At 42.5% G+C, this 21830-nt stretch overlaps 1 protein-coding gene across 11 annotated transcripts in view; it reads left to right on the top strand.

The window, feature by feature from the left end:
- The window catches only part of LOC102169353 (microtubule-actin cross-linking factor 1), a 340864-nt gene that overhangs the window by 132739 nt on the left and 186295 nt on the right, over positions 1 to 21830 (top strand). For 8 of the 11 annotated variants that reach the window (XM_018042104.1, XM_013962976.2, XM_005678666.3 and 5 more), the window contains exons 3-5: positions 6180 to 6269; positions 10110 to 10187; positions 13579 to 13671. In XM_018042104.1, the coding sequence (XP_017897593.1) occupies positions 6180 to 6269; positions 10110 to 10187; positions 13579 to 13671 (261 nt within the window). Of the gene's footprint in view, positions 1 to 6179; positions 6270 to 8014; positions 8111 to 10109; positions 10188 to 13578; positions 13672 to 21830 lie in introns of all 11 variants that reach the window. The other 3 variants (XM_018042111.1, XM_018042120.1, XM_018042117.1) reach the window with 1 other exon arrangement.

Raw genomic sequence — 21830 nt, forward strand, 5'->3', positions numbered from 1 at the left:
CATAGAATTGTTATCTGCAAGGAGCCTCACACTTTGCTCCCACATCATACTCTGTTTATTTCAGCAGAGATTCCCAGCCCCCATTCTTGTTCCCTGCATTTGAGCACAGTTCTCTCCAGAAGTCTATGACCTCCGCTTCCCCACCCGCCAAAAAAACCCAGAACAACAACAACAACAAAAAAACAAACAAAATAACTTACTGACAACTATAATCTGCCTTTTTAGTGTTAGGCTTTTCCTGGAGGATGAATTTGGCTGTTGAATCAAAATGGAATTTTCCCTTTTATGGCTGAGAAATCTATAAATTCAGAAATGCATCTGAAGTTACCAGGCTCACTCTCATTTTCCCTGTATCTTTTAATAAGTGTGTGTGCTAAGTCACGTTAGTCATGTCTGGCTCTGTGCGACCTTAAGGACCGGAGACTGTCAGGCTCCTCTGTCCATGGGATTCTCCAGGTGAGAATGCTGGAGCGGGTTGCCGTTTCCTCCTACAGGGGGATCTTCCCAACTCAGGGGCTGAACTCCATCCCCTATGTCTCCTGCACTGGCAGGCAGGTTCTTTACCACTAGCACCACCTGGGAAGCCCTTACTCTAAGCATAAATGAGAGTAAGCAACATGCTCTTCTCTTTAAAGCCCTCTCCTCTGACTTATGGATTGCTCTGCACCATAGTGTGGATCACGGAAATTGAGCTGCTTGTGCTTCTTTAAGAGTGAGTCTTTGAGCAAACCTTTGCCAGATCAGGCTTTCTGTACTACAGGACAATCCTTGGTTCTTTTGGGGGAACCTCTTATAATTTAATAATGTTGTTAATATGTTGTTTCTACCCTGCAAGCATCATGGAAGCCTTGTGAAGGGAAAAAGCAGTGAACACAGAGTCAAGAGACAGCGATCTGACACGTTCCAGCTAAATGATTTTACACAGCTGTGTAACTTCTCTAGACGAGGCATTTCTCATCTGTAAGCATTAAGTCATCTTTAAAGTCCCTTTGAGCTCAGATTCTGATACCAAGCACTCAAGTGCAGTTTATTCCCTTTGCTAAAGCCACTCAGAAATCGGGGGAAGCTGTTTACTTTTTCATATCCTCAAGCCAATCTTTTAAGAATTGGGAGAGCAGAGCTTTCCTTGGTTTGCGAATGCATGATGATTGGGGAGGATTGGCCTTGTCTGACAATTTAGTCATTCATTAATTTTTAAAAATAGCTATGTTGAGATTTAGTTTACATATCACACATCTAAAGTATACAGTCCAGTGACTCTTATTATAGTCAAAATTGTGCAGCCATAACCACAATTTTATTTATTTATTTATTTTTAATTTTATTTATTTATTTATTTATTTTGAACCCACCTCCCTCCCCATAACATCTCTCTGGATCATCCCCATGCACCAGCCCCAAGCATGCTGTATCCTGCGTCAGACATAGACTGGCGATTCAATTCTTACATGATAGTATACATGTTAGAATGCTATTCTCCCAAATCATCCCACCCTCTCCCTCTCCCTCTGAGTCCAAAAGTCCGTTATACACATCTGTGTCTTTTTTCCTGTCTTGCATAGAGGGTCGTCATTGCCATCTTCCTAAATTCCATATATATGTGTTAGTATACTGTATTGGTGTTTTTCTTTCTGGCTTACTTCACTCTGTATAATCGGCTCCAGTTTCATCCATCTCATTAGAACTGATTCAAATGTATTCTTCTTAATGGCTGAGTAATACTCCATTGTGTATATGTACCACAGCTTTCTTATCCATTCATCTGCTGATGGACATCTAGGTTGTTTCCATGTCCTGGCTATTATAAACAGTGCTGCGATGAACATTGGGGTACATGTGTCTCTTTCAATTCTGGTTTCCTCAGTGTGTATGCCCAGCAGTGGGATTGCTGGGTCATAAGGTAGTTCTATTTGCAGTTTTTTAAAGAATCTCCACACTGTTCTCCATAGTGGCTGTACTAGCTTGCATTCCCACCAACAGTGTAGGAGGGTTCCCTTTTCTCCACACCCTCTCCAGCATTTATTGCTTGCAGATTTTTGGATTGCAGCCATTCTGACTGGTGCATCACCACAATTTTAGAACATTTATTTTCCTCACTCCCCATAAAGAAACCCTGTACCCTTTAATCATTATCCTTATACACCTCTCCATTCCTTCCCCTGCCCTAGGCAACCACCAGTCTATTTCTGTCTCTATAGGTTTGCTGATTCTAAACATCGCACGTAAATGGACTCATACAGCGTGTGGTTGTTTGTAACTGCTTTCTTGCTCAGAGTGTAATATGTAGGCATTTGGGTTATTTTCAGTCTTTGGCTAATGTGAACAAAGAATGCTGCTATGAACATTCATTCATGTACAAATTATTTTTTCTGAACATATGTTTTTAATTCTTTCGAATATATACCTAGGAGTAGAATTCCTGAGTCATACGGTAACTTGTGTTTCGCCTTTTAAGGAACTATCAGGCTGTTTTCCAAAGCAGCTGCACCATTTTATATTCTCACTAGGAGTGTTATGAGGGTTCCAGTTTCTCTGTAGCTTCACCAGCACTTATTATTTGTCTTTTTGATTATAGCCATTCTAGTCAGTGTGAAGTGGTGTCTGTCTGTAGTTTGATTTACATTTTCCTTATGGCTACTGATACTGAGCATCTTCTCATGAGTTTGTTAGCCATTTGTATATACTCCTTGGAGCTTTCTAAAGGACCAGTTTTGATGGTGATTTTCACAGGAACTACAAACAGGCAGGGACCTGGACAGTTGAAGTTTCGCGCGCATCTTATTTGTTAACAGAGTGGCATGATTGCTGGAAAGAAGCATGCCTGTGGATGGCTCCTAAGCACTCTTGGCCCTAGCTGGCTGCCCCTCATATTCTGGTACTTAGTCCACCGGACTTTCTCTTGAGAGATTTGTGGAACACTTTAGAGGCAACCCAGTATGTACAAAAGAGGTAAAGACTTTAGAATGGGGGAGACCTGGATTTGATTGGCCTGGTCATTTACTAGCTGTATGATCTTGGTATGTTAGCTGAGCCCTCCAAAATCTCACCTCTGCATCTGACACTTTTCTGATGTAAAAGCACTAGTAAATGTTGGCTAGTTCTTTATCCTTGTCTCGGCAGAGCTGTGTCCAGTGCGCTTCAGAAACAGACAGCTATTCTCTGCTGAAAATTCTCTAAGGGGAAAAAAATCTCACTACACTCACCTCCCCCATTACTTCTGTCTATACCTCTCTGCTGTTTTCCATAGGTACTTAGTTATTATAGTCACACAAAGACTGAGAAACTTAGTAAACTAGTTCTCATCTGAATTTCTTGTAAGGTTCAACTTTACTATTCACAGGTGTAAAACTTAACTTGAATTTTCAGAAGGAAGTATTGGAGCTCTGATGTAAAACTGACCTTTACACTTTCAGGGCCTCCTTTTTCTGTTCAGCACTCTGTGGTGTTTGTTGTCCCATTGAGAACATGATCTCATCTGGTTCACAGCCCTATAAAATTTATTTAAATAATTACTCCTTGACCACTCCCGATTTTTATACCCTGTATTCAGGTCTTAGCTGCCGAAAATAAATCACTCATTGTTGTCTCTTCTCTTCTTAACCCTTAATATCAACTGTTTAATAATTTCTGGCTTTTAAAAGTCTTTTCTTTGTTTGTAACCTGATTTCCGTCCCCCCACTTTCCAGAAAATTATTCTCACGAAAGCCCTCTGATTTGTAGGAAAACTCCGAAACCGTTTCTCAGTCTTCATCCTCCTTGTCCTGTAGCGTTAGATACGGTGATGGTCTCTTCCTCGGTTTTCCTTCCTTGTTTGTTGCCTGACTCTTCCGCTGCCTTTCCCCCATCGCCCCGTCCTTTGTTGATTGCTTTCCCGTCTCCAGCCTTCTAATTTCGGCTATTCCCTCAGGCTCAGTCCTTAGCACTCTTGTTTTCTTCTTGTTGCCCCAGCCCAGAAGGCCCAGCATTTCCCACGTGTTTAGCTAGCACCTCAGTGCGTATGACTTCTAAACTCGAGTTCTCAGCTGACCCGGGTTGGATTCTGGTACTTCCAGCTGCTTCCAGAGCATTTCCATTCGTGGCTCCTTTGCTGTCGTTTTATACTCAGCATGTTTAAGACTGCACTTGTCAGAACCGACTCCCTTTCCAAGCCTTCTGACCTGCTAATTTCCGTGAGTGGCGCACTGGGTTTGTCCCAGGCCCCAAGCCTGAACCCCTGGACCCACTTGAGGGAGGAGTCTTAAGATTTTAGAGCCACCCGTATGTCAGAGCCGGCTTTCGTGGCCTTGTGAGAGCCGAATAGCGAATGTTCAGGAGTCTTGTGAGCTATTTTCTAAGCACAGCCACGACGATAAGTTAAATTATATAAACTTACACTTAAATTATATTTAAAACGAAGGTAATAAATACCCCCAATTCATTCCTTCTTAGACACTTCACTACATTATCATCATCTGTGGCCTTGAGGTTAATTATGTCTGTTGTCTCTTTCTGGTGGAAATGCTCTGTACTGGTGTGCTACTCTACATCTCTCCCCAACATGGCGAGAGTGTTTACACCGTGGAGATGAGTAAGTGGTACAAGTCTGAGCTAAATGTATTGCTTCATTTATTGTCTAAACTTAAGAAAGTGAAGGAGAAACTGTTAATATTGAAGATTAAACTAAAAAGTGTATCATGTCATTGTCGACATCACAAAAAGGCTAAATATTCTTTAAAGATTTGAAAGCTGTTATTTAATTGGTAATGAACTATTTTCTCCGATTGGGTTATCTGTGTGTCAGCTTCTTAGCCCTTCACGTACAGGTGTAAACATGCACATCCTTCATATTTGCACCCTCCTGCTTTGTGGTCTTACATGATTTTCCCATCCTCTTTCTTTCTGTCAAACGTTTTCTACCCTTCAGGTCCTTTCTCTTCTAGGAAGTCCACCAAGATGTTTCCAGCCTTTGTCTGTTCAGATTCTCAGTTTTGAATGCTAGAATATTACAGTCGGAAAGACTTACAGTTCAGGCTTCCATGTGAATGTTAGACATCCCAGTATCCCAGCCCTTGCTTGAAAAACTCCAGTGACTAGAAAGCCGCTACTTCTAGAGTAACCCTTCCTCTTGTTGCCTAGAAAGTTATGTATATTGTAAAGGGTCTTCCTTCTTACAATTTCCACTGGTCTTCTGATTCTGTTTGTGCAACACTCAATGAAGTTGTCACTAGAGTTGGAATGAATCAGTCATAGTAACCACGTCCTAAAGTTGTGTGACCATAACTTCTCAGAGCCTTAGCTTCCTCAGTTTTTCTTGTAAAATAGGAAGTTTCTCTTATGAAATAGGAACTTCACAGGGCAGTTGTTTGGATTAAATAAATAGAATGAGATTATGGCTGATTACAAAGCCTTGTTGTAATGGCAAAGGCTAAAATCAGAAAGATGAAACTGAGGTCAGTTTTTCCACTTAGTTTTGACCTTAGGGCAAGTTACTTAACCTCTTTGTGCCTCATTTCCTCATATGTAGAATAGGCATAATATAATAATAATAGTAATGATGTGTAATATAATAATGCCCACCTTACAGATGTTAGGGGTAGGTGAGATAACACCTAAAGCATTTAGTGTTTGACATTACTCACGCATTTTTCTAAAGTGATATTTGTTTTTCCATAGTTTCAGTTACAAATTTAGAATTATTTTTCCCCAAAGGAAAAGAATTCTCAAATTCACTATTTATTTATTTATAGGTATTGGGTAAAAAGGGGGTTAACTGAAAGCTACACCCCATGGAACACTGAGTGTCTGCGTTTTGATTTCCTTTGTAGCCCTCTGGAGGGCTGTACTGACTCTGACAGGTCTCATGTGTCCATCACTGGCTGTTGTATCATATTTTTGTCCATAATAATTCCTGAGATGTTTCGGGATGATCAAGACTTGGCCAAACTTTATGGAATATCATTCAGGGTTGACTGGCGTATGTAATAGATCTGGCCTCAATTAAAAAAAAAACACATGTAAGCCTCTGTTAAGTGTTACCGTCTCATATGTATTGTATTCCAACCTGAATATTCCTGAATTGTTTATTGTTTTCAGTTTCAAACTCTTTAATTTGTGTTTACATAGAGCCATAAGAACTTGTGTGGATAATGAAATAATTCAAGATCAAATAAAAATCAGTCTTGTTTTGCTCTCACGCGCAGGTCCGCAAGCACATAAATGACCTTTATGAAGACCTGCGGGATGGCCATAACCTGATCTCTCTGCTGGAGGTCCTCTCGGGTGTCAAACTGGTGAGCTTCTCTCTCCTCCTACTGGGTGACTTCCCAGGTGTGGCCCTATTAATGACATAGGTCCATCGTGTTGAGTGCTGGGGTGGTGGCTGTCACTTCTGTTACATGGGAGGAAAAGTAGAAGAGGTGATTGCTGGCCTCTATTTCTAACTCAGACTTAACACTTTACAAATGATACAAGTTCATTTTAATTTAACCTGATTTGTCGTATATTCTTATTTCTCTTTTTAAATTCTGTTTTTTTAAAAAATCTCATTTCTTGATGGAATCCAGTATTGGTGTATTACTTTTATATTTGCATGATTTCTCCTTGTTCTTTATCTATTTATACATGCTAGTATTTCAGGAATAGTAGATTCTCGCTTTAAGATTTTTTAATTAGGCGTGTTTTCCTTCCTACAGTGTTATTTCTAGTCTACACAGATTCCTCCTATTTTCCCTTCTACTGTGAATTACTTTATTTTCTATATTCAACAAAGAGCTGAGATTTACATGTAAAAGCCCAGGTGTTTAGAGTCATTGTTTCCCAAACGGCCTAACTTCCTCCCTTCTGGAATTCATTGTCTGTCACAGGTTTGAAGAAGAGCTGAAGTTGATGTCTGAGCATAGCCCCAGATGCTGTACATCTGGGCTCCTTGGATAATTAGATACGCCTGCATCCTCCCCACATGTATTAAATGTGGCTTATGGAAACAGTTACCTGTCTGAGGACAAAGCCTGTCGGAACCTCTTGGCTTATCAGCTCGTCCTCACTTTGTTGAAGGGATCAGCTTGGCCTCACCGTGGGCTCGTTGTTTCACATGTGGGAGCCTAACTTGAGCCTGTGATTCTGTGCAGCTCCTGCTCTGTCTAGAGTGTTGTAGACAACATGCCTTTTCGTTTAGAAAAGGCCAGGGCTGAGTGTGGAGACACCTGGGAGAGGTGCGCCCTGGAGAGGAGGGCTCATGGAGTCTAATGGAGGGAGCTGGCACACTCTCTGTCTTTGGTGAATTCTAGAGTAGGATCTGACACATTAGATTTCTCTCCCTAAGTAATAGTCAGCTGCTTTCAGGATTGGGCTTGGCTTTCCTGGGGTCCTTTGTTTTGGTTTCGTTTCTGTTTTTAAAAAAAAATAATTTTTAATGGCCTAAAATTGACAGATGCTTTTGTTGACATAGCTAGTACCTATGAATTCTAGTTCTTCTCTGGCCCTCATTTATAAACCTCCTAAGTAGTCAGAATTTTATTTTCACTATGTTGGACTTAAAAGTGCTCACGAAATTATATTTGAGGCAATTTGGCTGATATATTTGATGAACTTGTAGTGATTTTATATTGAAAAGTGATCCTTTGCAGTGATGTTGCTTACAAAACAGGTTGAAACCACTCCAATCTGATTTCTTTCACTAGCCTTTGAAGACCTACAGGTGTTTATGGAGATAGTTGTGAAATAATCATCTTTTCACCAGAAACCACCCAAATATCTCCTTCTGGTTATCCTCATCATGCATTCTCCCTTACTTGATTCACAAAAGGAGGGAGAATGGATGGCCTGTGGAGAGTTAAAGCTGTGTTTCAACATAAGAAGTGTTCAGTATAACCATCTGTTCTGGTCTAAATTTTGTTTTGCATCTTTGTGGAGGTGGGAGGGTATTTTCATGTTTATTTTCATCTTTTTTTTTTTTCTGCGTTCATTTCCTTTTCATTTATGTGTTGTGAATTTCCTGTTAACTCTGTCACGTCTTTGCCTTGGTTGGTGGCCAAAGGAGCCGGCAGGGCTGAAGACCCTCCGCCTGGTGAGCATGCCCTCCTGGCGGCGTGCAAACAGCGAGGAGCAGGAGGAGGAAGATGATGATGATGTCGTAGGTCCTCCTGGGGACACCAGCGTCCCAGCCGGCACTGCAGGGCCATCAGAGGGTTTGGAGTTCTCTAGGTCCCCAAGTAGCTCACTTACCAATTGCCTTCTTCCCTGTCCACCTGGGAATTTGGGTCCCAAAGAAAGTGGTTAAAACTAATTGTGCCTCATGCCACTGTTAGACGATCCCAGAGTGGGAATTGCTTTGCTTATCTGCAAGTAGCTGGCACAAAAAGAATAATGATGTTTGGCGGCGTCAAGTCCATTTGTGACCTGGAGACCCATGCCTTTCTGGTGGCCTTGCTGTGTTGTCTGAGTCTAGATTGCAGAATTATGGAAAGCTTAGTTGACAGCATGTCAGTTGCTGCTTCTGACTCCACACTCCAGACTAACGACTTGCTCTCCACCTCTCTGGCCTCTAGGTTCTCACCACACACCGTGTCATTTGTTTTCAAAAGAGCCTGTTGTTTGCAAGCCACTCACTGCATGGGCATACTCTGCCTTGGTCAATAACATCTCTAGTTTCTATAGAGGACAGAGATTTAACTTGCATGTTCTGAAGGGAGTACTTAGGCGTAAAGATTAGAGTGTGTAAGAGGGCCATTTTCTGCTTGCAGGCCCTAAGTTACAGCCTGTGATTTTTCTCCAGAAATAGAAATCAGGCAGTGTCCCCATCCCCTGTCCTCTTAAAGTCGTCTTTTCATCTCATTGATCTCCCCTCCAATTGCCTTAGCATCTTCGGTTTCACAGGCTCTGTCATCTTCTAAGCCATATTCACAATCAGTTCGGCTGGAATGACTGAGAAGAGATTCTTACTAAGAAGGTTTTTCCTAACACTTTGACTTACGAAGTTATCCTATTGCACAGAGAGGCCTCACCTTCTCTGTCGATTCCCTGGTTTGAAAGTCTTGCTTAGAAGGATTGAGGGACCCCCACAGAGATGCTTCCACCCCATCCCTCCACGTGCTGGGTTACTTTTTGCCCATTCAACCTGGGGCAGTGTTTCCTCTGTGCAGGTGCTACCTTGTGTTTTATTGGCCTTCAATTAGTAACATTTTGATATTTACAAATGAATTGGGTATCGTCTAGTGAGAGTGATGTTTTAGTCCCAATTGTAGTGGGGCAGGGGGAGATCCATGGGAAAGTGAGCAGGACAAGACATGCCAGGCGTGGATAGCCACCCCTGCCTGTGCTCACTGGAGAAACCGATTCCATGCACTTTTGGATGGGTGGGAGTTGAACCTGGATCCAGGAGGGGGCCGCTGGTGACGCCAGAGGCACTGGGTGGAGGTGGACTCTCCACTGTGGCTTGTGTGACACCCAGGACTGAGCGTGGCAGGAAATACCTTTCCTTGGAGTACTGTATTGAAGAACCCTACACCATCGAGGTCTGGGTTTTTCAGACTGGGGTAAAAGGTGGCTTTCCTACTTTGTCTTCTTGGGAACTAGGTTCCTTCTTGATTCTTGCCTTTCATTTTAGGTTTTTTCGCTTACCGAGCATGTGTAGCGCCTCATTCCCTGGTGTAAGATTGACTGCCTCTGGTTTCTTTCGCCAGGTTGTAATATGGTTGGTGCTGTCCATTACCGAGCAACCTATAACTAGGCCTTTTACCCTTCCCTTACAGTAACATTTTACTGTGGTTCTGGGAGCCACAGAGCCAAATCTTTGTTTGCATTAACCTCACATCCAGAACCGAACTCTGCCACGTATGGCTGCAGAGGGACCTGTAGAGATGCTGCGGCCCTACTTCGGCATTCGCATTCAACCATGCCGTGTGTTCACAGGGATCCGAGTGGTAAACGAGGCATTTTGGGGTCTCACCGAGCATGGTGAAAACACACACAGGTCCTGCCTGGAGGGGTGCTTTGTGTGACGCTCCCACGCCTGGCTTCAGTCATGGGAATTCTTTGTGGTCTTTTAGTTCTTGAAATGAAAGCAGAAAGGGATCTGCGTGGGTAAATTGGTGTCGCTGAAACTAATATCCCCTTTGTTTGTTTGTTTGCAGCCCCGGGAGAAGGGCAGGATGCGTTTTCACAGGCTGCAGAATGTGCAGATTGCCCTGGACTTCCTAAAGCAGCGACAGGTAAGAGCGTCCTGTGTGTCCCCGACTCTGCCAGGGAAAGTTGGTATTGGATCCCTGTTTAGGGACGTTCTCATTGCCCCTGGTAAGTCCTCAGTAAATCCGACTGATACAGTTCTGAGTCTTGCTTGCTAGTGAGCAGCTGTATCGTGTCTGGACAAATCTTACACAGTGTGGCCTCTCTGAGAGGGAAAGTCTTACAGAAGAGCAAGATGCGAAAGATTGACTCACCTCCACTCAGGTGGAGGCCAAAGGGAAGATGAGAAATAAACCGGCAAAGAAGATGGGGAAAGGTACATCATCCAGGAATAGGGGACACCAGAGTGCTTCATCATCATGAGAACTGGATGAGGGGACGTCAGGCTGGTTGAACAGCACGTGGGGCTGGAGGGGAAGCTCTCAGCTGTGCAGCACTGGTGACCTCAGAGACCAGGCTCAATAGAGCAGAGGAGTGTTTAGTAAAGAAGCTATTCCCGCCCTAGATAGGAAGGAAGGAAGACAGAAGCACACTTTTAGACCTAGGAGAAGCTAGCAAAGAGAAGAGAACAGAATGAGAGTGAAGAGTGTGTGTCAGAGCAGGTTAGCCCCAGAGGACGCCTTGGAGATCGCTAGTCCAGCCTTTTCATTTCCTACGAAAGGAAACTAAGAAATGACCTGCCCTAGGTCACAGAAGTGAGAGCAAACCTGGGACTTCCACCCAGGTCTCCTGCACATTTTAATGCTCCTTTCATGCTGCTTTCCACACACCATCCTTCCCACGACTCCCTAACTGATGGAACCAAGTCCGGGGATTGAGGGATGAGATCCAAAGAGCACAGCTGATGTAACTTCTTTGAAAAGGAAAGGAAAATGCCCATACAGGGAAGGTTTGTGGAAGAGAGGAAAGTGGATGGACGAGGGAGTCAGAGTTCATCTGCCTAGAGAGCTGTTTGGAAAGATTTGGTATAGCTACAGTTGCCAGGCAACAGTGCTGGTCACAATGGCATGACATGGTGTGCATATTTTTAGAGTTGGTTCATTTTTGCCACTCTTATCAGTAATTCTCATTAACTTGGGAAATTCTCTGTATACTCCCATAGCCGTTTGCTTCTAATATAATACTTATGACTTTATTGTTATTTCTCTGTTTGCTGTAATGCTTTGTAGGCCCATGGGGACAGAGAATGTGATCTACTTTAACCTTTTTATCTTCATCACCTGTTGCAATGAATGGTCCATAATTGACACTTAATAAATATTTGTTGAAATAAGTGGTAGGAGAATTAGAGGTTGAAGTGTTCAGGGGACTAGAGAAAGCATCCTTGGAATGTCTGTGTGTAGAGTTAGAGAAAACCAGAGAAGGCCTTAATGGTCAAGGTAAATTGAAAAGAATTGATTAGCTAGAAGCCTCAATAAGGATGGAGAGTAGATTGGTTACTAGGATATAATAAAAAAGTGAGCCATGAGCAGTGGACACAGAGAAGGGCAGAAGGAACTCTGGAGCAGTGCTTGGTGATGGTGAGGTTGTTGCTGTGCAAGTGTCCAAAGCAGAGTGAAAATGAAAGTCATCCGAAGTGGGAAGGCAGCCGAGTTATACAGATGGGGCGACACCTGGGCCATCGAGCTGATGCCAAAATTGCCAAGAGAGATGGTAGAAGATGTGGGAGGGAAGGTAGGAGTTAGGTGTGAGGTCTCCAAGGAATGGACTGGCAGACACTGGAAGGTGGCTTGGCCGAGGAGGTGTTCAGAATCCACGTGGAAAGCTGCCGGCGGTGGGGCGGGGGAACGTGTACTCGGCTGGTGCTGCCAGCCCGCCAGCTATGGGCCATAGTGATGAGAAGACCTGCACTGAGGCAGAAAGCAGGGCCTCCTGCCCCCAGTGTGCAGAAGAGGAGACAGAGATGCAGGAAAGGGGCAGAGCTCGCCCAGTGTCCCGGTTGTTCAGGTTGCTGTAACAAAATATCATGGCCCATGGCTTATAAACAACAGAAATTCATTTCTCATAGTTCTGCAGAAGTCCAAGAGGGAGGCAGATGTGCTGTAGCACAGCTGGTCCTGGTTCCGAGACCGCTTTTAGCAGTGTCCTCATGTGATGGGAAGGTCAAGGAGCTTTCTGGGTCTCTTTTATAAAGATACTAATCCCATTCCCTCAAGACCTAATCACCCCCAAAAGGTCCCACCTCCAGATACCTTCGGATTGGGTATTAGGATTTAACCTATGAATTTTGGAGGGACACAGCATTCAGTCTATAGCACCGGTCACTAAGGTGAAGTGAGGATGCTGCCTGAGGTCTTGAGTACATGAAGGTTTCGGTTTAGCTGAAGAGACAAAGGAAGGGCAGCTTCAGGGCAGCTGCCACAGTTGTCAGGAGCTCCATGAGGGTATGACAGAGACTCACGGGGTGGAGGTGGAAACAGGCTGGTTTTCCTAGGACACTCTGAAAGGCCCCCGTCCCAGGAAATCCCTCAGTCTCCAGCACACAGTGATGGTTGGTCACCCTGATGGGGGAAGGGCCTCTGTGTCTGTGTACATCGTGTTGCTGGAATGAGATTTTAGGAGTAAGGCAAGTGCTGTGGGAGGAGGGGAATAGGTGGGACAGGCCAGAGAGTGGTGAGGGATGGGAGGCAGATCTCTCTTTCTCTCTCACAACCTTGAAAAAATAAGACAGAGAAAGAAAAAAGGGCTGGGAAGACTTAATTAAAAAGCAGCTCACAATAGCAAATGCTTGCGAAATTGCTTTGCTGGTGGGATTGCAAAATGGTACAATCATGCTGGAAAATTGTTTGGCAGTTTCTTACAAGGCTAAACGTATACCATATGACCCAGCAATCCCACTCCTATGAATTTACCCTAGAGAAATGAAAACATGTACTCACACAAAAAACCTGTACATGAATATAAGAGCTTTATTCATAACTGGCCCAACACGGAAACAACCCAGATTCCTTCAGTAGAGGAGTGGATAACTATTGTGTGTAGAATACAGGTATAAGGTATACAGGAATACTCCTCCACAGTGGAAAGGGGCAGGCTATTGCTCCAGGCAGCAACATGGATGGGGATCTCACGGCCATTGTGCTGAGTACAAAAAAGCCAGGATCTGAAGATTACATACTATGGGACACCATTTATATGACATTCTGGGTAAAGCAAAGCTGGGAACAACAGATCAGTGGTTGCCAGGATTTAGGGGTGAAGGCAGGATTTGACTGCACAAAGTCCCACCTTTTGGGGTTGATGCTCCTGTTTTGTTACCCTGATTATAGTGGTTGTTAACACAAATCTATACAGATGTGAAAACTCAAACTGTACACCAAAAAAAATTAACTGCGTATGAAAAATGAAAATCTATAAAAAATGAAATCAAAACAAAAAGTTGCAGAGCTCTTAGACTAGCTTTTGTTTCTTTTTCAGGTGAAACTAGTGAATATTCGCAACGATGACATCACAGATGGCAACCCCAAGCTGACCCTAGGCCTGATCTGGACCATTATCTTGCACTTCCAGGTAGGGTCTGTGAAGTCTGGGGTCCTGGTGTTCAGTTTGGACATGGCCTAGACAGAGGTAGAGATTGCTCTGCTTTCCACAGGCACACTGAGCCTTCCTACTCCGTATTTGTCAGTGAATGAGGGAGGGGGGCCGAGCAGGAGCTCTAAAGGAAGATGAGCATTGGCCTGGAGGCAACGCTGTTGCAGTGTAAACCGAGAACTTCCTCATCATTTGCATGACGAAGGGGGATTTTTCACCTGTTTATGCTGTGGCTCTGGCACTGACAGTCTAGTTACTAGCAGTCTGCCCAGCTGAGTCAAAACTGGCTCTTTGGGGACTCGGAATGTGAGGGATGAGGAGAGATGTTGGATTTGTTGCTCAGGAAGGGTGGGGTGAAGCCTTATAATCCTGCTTGATGTAGACTTTTCTTCATCTCTAATGATCTTAAACAAGCCTGGTTAATTGTAGCACTGTCTTAGTCAGGTTGGGCTGCCGTAATGAAACACCGTAGGCTGGGTGGTTTCAGCAAGCATTCAGTTCTCATAGTTCTGGAGGCTGGATGTCTGAGATCAGGGTGCTAGCTTGGTTGGCTCCTTAGTGAGGGCCCTCTTCCTGGTTATATCCTCAGGTGACCTTTCCTTGGGGCATGCATACACAGAGATCTCATGTCCCTTCAACTTTTCATAAGGGTGTTAATCCCATTATGGAGGCTCCACTCTCCTGACCTCATCTAAACCTAATTACCTCTTAAAAGACCGCACCTTCAGTTACCATCACATCACGGCTATTATGGCTTTAATATATGAGTTTCGAGGGGACACAAACATTCAGTTCATAGCAAGCACCTTGGAATATGTGCTTGTAAACACAATCTTGTAGCGTCCATCACACCAAGAACAGTGGCATCTTGGTAGTGTTCACATGGTTACACAGCCTTCCTGTTCCTTCTCCCTAAGGCAAATCCTCTTCAAGTCTAGGTACTATTGGAAAGTCACAGCACTGTTTTTATAAAAAAGACTATCTTGAATCACGTTAGCTCAACTTAACCAAACTGTTTCTCAGACAACTCTCGAATACCCAACTGCTGTATGCAAGGCTAATAGATGACAGGGATCACTTCTTGAGCAGGTGGGAAAAGAAGGCTTATATAAATATCTCACTCAAGGGGCTGACTCCAGGGTCCCTGTGGCTGTGATGTCCCAGTTGGGGAGTCAGCGCCACCTGCTGGGTGAATGCAGAACAGCAGGTGTCCCAGAATTCCTGAGAATCTGAGAACTTCTGAGAACTCAGGGATTATAATTTCTTGGGGCTCTGGTTTGGAGCCGCTGCTGACAATCTGCAGCATAAGTATGCTTAGGAAAGCGTGGAGGTAACATGTGTTTTTGTGGAACCACAGGGTGTCCTCAGGCATGCTTCGGATATAGGGATAACCAGGAACATGAACTTGGCAAGTGTGCCTTGGCAGGGTTGGAACAAGAACTTTGTTGAGCTTTCATAGCGTTATCCCCTTGGCAGTCTTATGAACAGCAGGCTGTTCTGGAGGCATCTTTTTGGTTGTTTGTATGCCCCAAACCACCTCTCACTTTGAGACACCAGTGCTATCCTGTAGCCGTGAGGTAAGAGGCATCTGCCTGCTGTGTCTCCCTTTCTCCTGACTGCAACTCACTCAACAGAAGGGAACTTCAGGGGCCAAGGAATGAAAACGGAATTGGCTAGTTACACTTCTCCTGGGACAGAAGATGTGGGGATAATGTTCCTTAACTGAGCATGCCATTAAGAAAATGTCCTAGAATCCACTCTCTTTAAACATTTATGAAAAATTTCAGACATTGATAAATGCAGAGGAAATGGTATAGAACGACCGTGTACTCGTCACCGAGCTCACCAGCCACTAACTCGTGGGCAGAGTCACACTGTCTGCTTCCTGATCCAGTCATCAAACCCTCCAGTAGGTTATTTTGAAAGGAGTCCCAGACATCATATGATTTCATCTGCAAGTGTTTCAGTGTGTCTCTCTGAAAGAGTCTTCATTTAAGCAAAGCACAATATTATAGCTCTGTAAAAATCAGTAATTTCTTAAAATCATTGAATGTCTAAGCAGTGTTTAGATTTCCCCAGTTACCTCATTTTAAAAATGGCTTGTTCGAATCCAAAGCCCACACATTGCATAAAATCTCTCTTCCCCTCTTTTTGTCCCCTTAACTGTTTGTTAAAGAAATCGGTCTTTTGTCCTGTGCCATTTGTGGAAAAGATGCTGGTGGCGTCTCTGGATCTTTTCTAACAGTCTCCTCCATCCTTCTGCATTGTCTGTAAACTGGTGCTTTGGATCTAGACCTGAGGCTGGATCACTTTCAGATTCCCTTTTTTGTGCTGGGGCAGGGCGAGGATGGTGGTGTTGAGTTGTATACTTTGACTGCTGCACATCAGAATGTCTGTTATCTGTCTTTTCATCGTGTTAAGCTTAATTGGTGGGTTCAGGTGTGACCAGCCTGATCCATTCCTTGTAGATCCTTTCACCATTAGCCCTTCACCTAAAAGTTTAGCAGCTACTGTTTCATTGTTTCATTAGAAGTTGCAACATGGTGATACTCAAAATTCTGAAATTTTTTCCTAAAGCAGAACTTTACCTCATCAATTACTCTGATAGTTCCTTTAAGAAAGGCAAGATAAATATTGCCCTCTGTTTCACCAGTTTTCGAAATAATTAGTTGATTCTCAAGATTCTCTGTAAGACCAATCAAAGTTTCATTGTTGGTACTCATCTTCCCTTAGTAACAGTGTGACTCACGGATTTCTACCAGACTTAAATGTGTTCCGATTGAATATTAGCTGTCATTCTTTGTAATATTCAGCTCGTCCTTTGGCCAGAAAGTTTTTTCACATTGACTCTGAGTCCTTCCTCATGATCCATATAGTCTTTGATAATGTCCTCTATTTCTTGTATGAAGAGCTGTTCCAGATACTTTTTGTATATTTCCTGTTTCAGGCCTGGGATTAGCAGCTTCTCCAAGGAACTGAAATTCTTTATTGACAACAGTCTGAGTGCTTCTTGGGTTGGTCACTCTTTCTGGGTGTTTTCTGTGGACAGAACTAGCCAACATTTGTATTTGACTTGTAAAAAGAAATCAAGAATTTATAATGTTTCTAATTGGTATTTAGAATTAGAGTTTTATTCAACCTCTTTGACTTTCTATTCTTTTTTTCTTATGCTGAAAATCTTGATCCAAACAAAGCAAGGGAATATTACTTATTCCCTTTTCCATATACACGCATGCAAACACATGGATGCAAGTATGTATAAAATCATGTATATATTATAGTGCATATACAAAGTCATGTGCATAAATGCACAAATTTGTATATTTGAATAAAAAATAACCATGACAGTGCTTTATTAACAACACAATTACTGAAAAGTTTGTGATTTCTTTGCAGTTCTTTTTGTCCTTTAGTGTAAATCTCCTAAGGACATAGAAATAATTTTATATTAAAGCCATTTGAAATAACTTCTCTCTGTGTTGTTAAGCCATCTATCTGATACAGAGGTTCATTTGTATTTTATATTTTTTCAGTTTTTAGCGATTGCTTTTCTCCCTTTCAATTTTATTTTGCATTATATAAATCATATACACTCTTATAATGGGAAATTTCAAAAAGTGAATACAAGGTGTGTTCAGAGTTTCATTTTCTGCCCCCTCCATCCTGTTTCTTCTCTTTCCAGCTGTTTTAAAGCAGCTTTTGGTCATCCTATTGGTTGTTTATTTTAAAAAGTAGATTCTTTTTTAAAAACAACTTTACTGAGGTAGAATTTACGTACCATAAAATTGACCCATTTTCATGGTATAATTCAATGATGTTTATGAGTTGTACAGCCATCACCATAATCCAATTTTAGAACATTTTCATCATCCCACAAAGGTCCTTCTTGGCCATTTATAGTTATTCCATTCCCATCCACAGCCTCAGGCAGCCAGGAATCTATTTTCTGTTTCTATAGATTTGCTTATTCCAGACATTTCATTTAAATAGAATAATATAATATGTGCTCTTTGTATCCCACTTCTTTCACTTAGGATAATATTCTTGTAGTTCATCCACGCTGTAGCATGTATCAGTACTTTGTTCCTTTGTTGCAGAGGAGGATTCTGTTGTGTGGTATACCATATATTTTGTTTATCTGTTCAGCAGTTGATGCCATTTGGGTTGTTTTCATTTTTTAGCCATTATAAATAATGTTGATATGAATGTTTGTGTGGATATATGTTTTCACTTTTTTTGGATATATACCTATGGGTGGAATTGCTGGGTTATATGAGACCCAGGTTCAATTCCTGGGTTGGAAAGACTCCCTGGAGAAGGAAATGGCAACCCACTCCAGTACTCTTGCCTAAAATATTCCATGGACAGAGGAGCCTGGTGGGCTACAGACTATGGGGTCACAAAGAGTCGGACACGACTGAGTGACTTCTGACTCACACTCACACACGGCACGTCTATGTATAACTTTTTAAGAAACTGCCAGGCTGTCTTCCAAAGTGGCTGCTGCATTTTACATTCCCGCTAGCCCAATTGTGTGGGTTCCTGTTTCTCCCTATCCCTGTCATTATCACTGTCTGTCGTTTTGGTGATAGCCATCACAGAAAGTGTGAACTGCATCACCTTGTGGTTTTAGTTTTCTGGAAAATATGTTTTTTAACTGAATTCCATAAACATTTACTGAGGTCCACCTATGAGCAAGGTCTTAGGTAGAGTCTGTGGGAGATTCAGAATTAAACTAGGTACAGAATCACTCCAGTTTGACTGCATAATTCAAAGGAGTGAGAGGAGACATACCATGAATTAACTTGATAGAGGTTTAAAGAATCAGGAAGATATGGGAAAGGACGAGGGAACACAGCCTGCACTCAATAATTGGCAGCAATTATTGGTAGTAGCCTATTATAATTATTAGTGAAACTTATAACTTCATGGATTTTTGACCTAGCCTGCTGTTCTCTGCTGTTACTGATTTTACTGAAAGGTGTGAACAGGTTTGCCCTAGTCTGTCTGCTGACGCAGACTGGCTACCTGCTTTTCCCCGTTCACTATTTCAGCAGAGCTGAATTTTGTCTTCTTATGGAAGGAAGTTCTGTTGCCAGAGTATTTTCCCAGATGCAACTAACTACTAATTACTTTTCTTTGCTGTTCTTGAAGGCTTGGCATTTGCCTATTAATTAGCTAAGTGTTTAGAAGTGTGGGGAAAGGTTCCCTGCTTACAAAGCTTTTGGTTAACTGATAAAGGATCATGTAGAACCTCCGTCCTTCTGTCTTGCTATAGATAGGAAGTGATGTGTCTCTTGCTAGTTATCTATCATTGTGATTTTCTAGTCTTTCATTATTGAGCTGACTGTTCTGTGTTAGCTGTTCTCATCAAGAGTGCCTGGTATATAAAACCAAATAAAAATGCAGAGAAGAACTATCAAATGTTAGGAGATCAGTGAAATAGTCATTCCAAAAACTAAGATCATGGCATCCTGCCCCATCACTTACTGGCAAACAGATGAAGTGAGGGGCGGGGGGATGGGAACAGTGAGAGACTTTATTTTCTTGGACTCCAAAATCACTGCAGACAGTGACTGCAACCATGAAATTAAAAGACACTTGCTCCTTGGAAGAAAAGCAGAGACATCGCTTTGCCAACAAAGGCCCATATAATCAAAGCTGTGGTTCTCCAGTAGTCATGTATGGATGTGAGAGTTGGGCTATAAAGAAACCTGAACACCGAAGAACTGAAATTGATGCTTTCGAACTGCAGTGCTAGAGAAGACTCTTGAGAGTCCCTTAGACAGCAAGGAGAGCAAATCAGTCAATCCTAAAGGAAATCAAGCCTGAATATTCATTGGAAGGACTGGTACTGAAGCTAAAGCTCCAATATTTTGGCCACCTGATGCAAAAAGCTAACTTGTTGGAAGAGACCCTGATGCTGGGGAAGATAAGGGCATGAGGAGAAGGGGATGACAGAGAATGAGATGGTTGGATGGCATCACTGACCCGATGAACATGAGTTTGAGCAAACTCCAGGAGATAGTGAAGGACAGGGAAGCCTGGCGTATTGCAGTCCATGGGGTTGCAAAAAGTCGGACATGACTGAACAACAACAAAAATAGTTGTTATAACCAGTCTCTGTTATTGGTGTTTATGAAATAGATTAATGATGGAGATACATAGGTGGTGGTTGTCATCTCGAGAGAGTATTCAGTTGAAGGAGAGGCCAATTCCAGAGTAGACATTTGCTACTGCTGATGAGACTGGTAACGTTTTTAGAGATTAATGGTTTCCATTTTAACACATACTAAAAAGATACACACTAAATGGGAAATAAATGGTTGACATTTAAAAAAAATTTAATTTGAGTTTTTAATTAATGAAACTTTTAATTACCCAGAGAAGTGCAGAAAAGTATATAACAGATCTTTGTGTGTGTAGTCACCCTCAGAATTAAACAGATGTGAATATTTATATTTGCTTCAGATTTTTTTCCTTTCTTTTTAAAAAAAAAAATTTCAGATACAGAAACTTTCTTGTTCCTTCATCCCCCAGGTAAATACTATCCTGAAGTTGAAGTGTATCATTCTTGTATATGCTTTTGTACTTTTATGACAGATGAGTCTTTTTTTTTTTTAATATCAGACGCATCATATCTTCTATATATCCTGTTTTCTGTGGTTTTTTTTAACCATGTTTTGGGGGTATATTCATGTTGATAAAGGAGGACCTGATTTGCTTATTTTAACTAGTTTACATTGTCTATTATTTGAGTGAAGCCCCCTGCAGCTGTGTAACACAGCTATTATTATTTGCAGTAAATTATGTATTTGTATGAAGGAGACATTCATTGCTGCAGTAAACATCTGTCCTTATGCATATGGGAAAGTGAGTTTTGTGGCTAGATACCTGTTGGTGGGCTGCATGCTCTCTTTTTTTTTCTTCTGTACCCTTGTTGTTTTGCCAGTCACTCTCAGAAGCCTGGTATGACTTACAGGGTTGCTAATGTGGTTGGTTGTTTTCTGGATCCCTGCCCTAGGATACAAGCTTAAATATGGCAGTGATTTCATCGCTTGTTTTCTTCTTTGCCTGGATTAGAGTAGGCATTCAATAAATACTCATTAAATGAATGGATATTGTATGACATTGATCTTCTCAAAGCTGTGGGGTAGGTAGACCAGATGGATAGACTGTGATGTCTGTGTTCCTGTGCCCATTGTTCCAATGAGGAAGCCGAAACACAGAGACCAACTGACTTTTTTAGGTTACATATGCTTTTGAACTGTGGTGTTGAAGAAGACTCTTGAGAGTCCCTTGGACTGCAAGGAGATCCAACCAGTCCATTCTGAAGCAGATCAGTCCTGGGTGTTCTTTGGCAGGAATGATGCTAAAGCTGAAACTCCAGTACTTTGGCCACCTCATGTGAAGAGTTGACTCATTGGAAACGACTCTGATGCTGGGAGTGATTAGGGGCAGGAGGAGAAGGGGACGACAGAGGAAGAGATGGCTGGATGGCATCACCGACTCGATGGACGTGAGTCTGAGTGAACTCTGGGAGTTGGTGATGGACAGGGAGGCCTGGCGTGCTGCGATTCATGGGGTCGCAAAGAGTCGGACACGACTGAGCGACTGAACTGAACTGAACTGATGCAGATACTAATAGTAGAATTTCTTATCTCTTGGTTTTGTCCAAGCCTGTTTTAAGGTACCTGTTAGGATTTATGGTTTTCCTAGAAGAAAAGTTCTTGAAAAATCAGAATCTGAAAAAATTAGCTTTCCAGCTTTCAAGTGTTTATTAAATACTAGTGTATGTTTAGCACTTGGAAATTTTAAGTCTGGGAGGTCAGGTCAAGAGTGGTCTTAGCCAGGCAGATTCAAGGTTTACATTTTTTAATTCTTTATGACACTTAGTGCTTGGCATATAGATGAGGCATTTTTTCTTATTTGTGGAATGAATGAATGAGCTCTGGAGTCTTTCATGCCCCCTGTCTGTATAGGAGCCCTGTGGGCAGTAAACAATTAACTAGTAAAAGCCGTAGGAGAAGATGGGAAAAGCAGCAGGACGCTAGAAGCCTGCTTTCCCCGAAGGCAGCCACGAGTGTGCTAAGAGCTCAGGTTTGATGAGAGGATGGTCCAGGGGGACGTCCTTGTGC

Source organism: Capra hircus, chromosome 3 (assembly GCF_001704415.2).
Source record: "Capra hircus breed San Clemente chromosome 3, ASM170441v1, whole genome shotgun sequence".
Classification (NCBI taxonomy): domain Eukaryota; kingdom Metazoa; phylum Chordata; class Mammalia; order Artiodactyla; family Bovidae; genus Capra; species Capra hircus.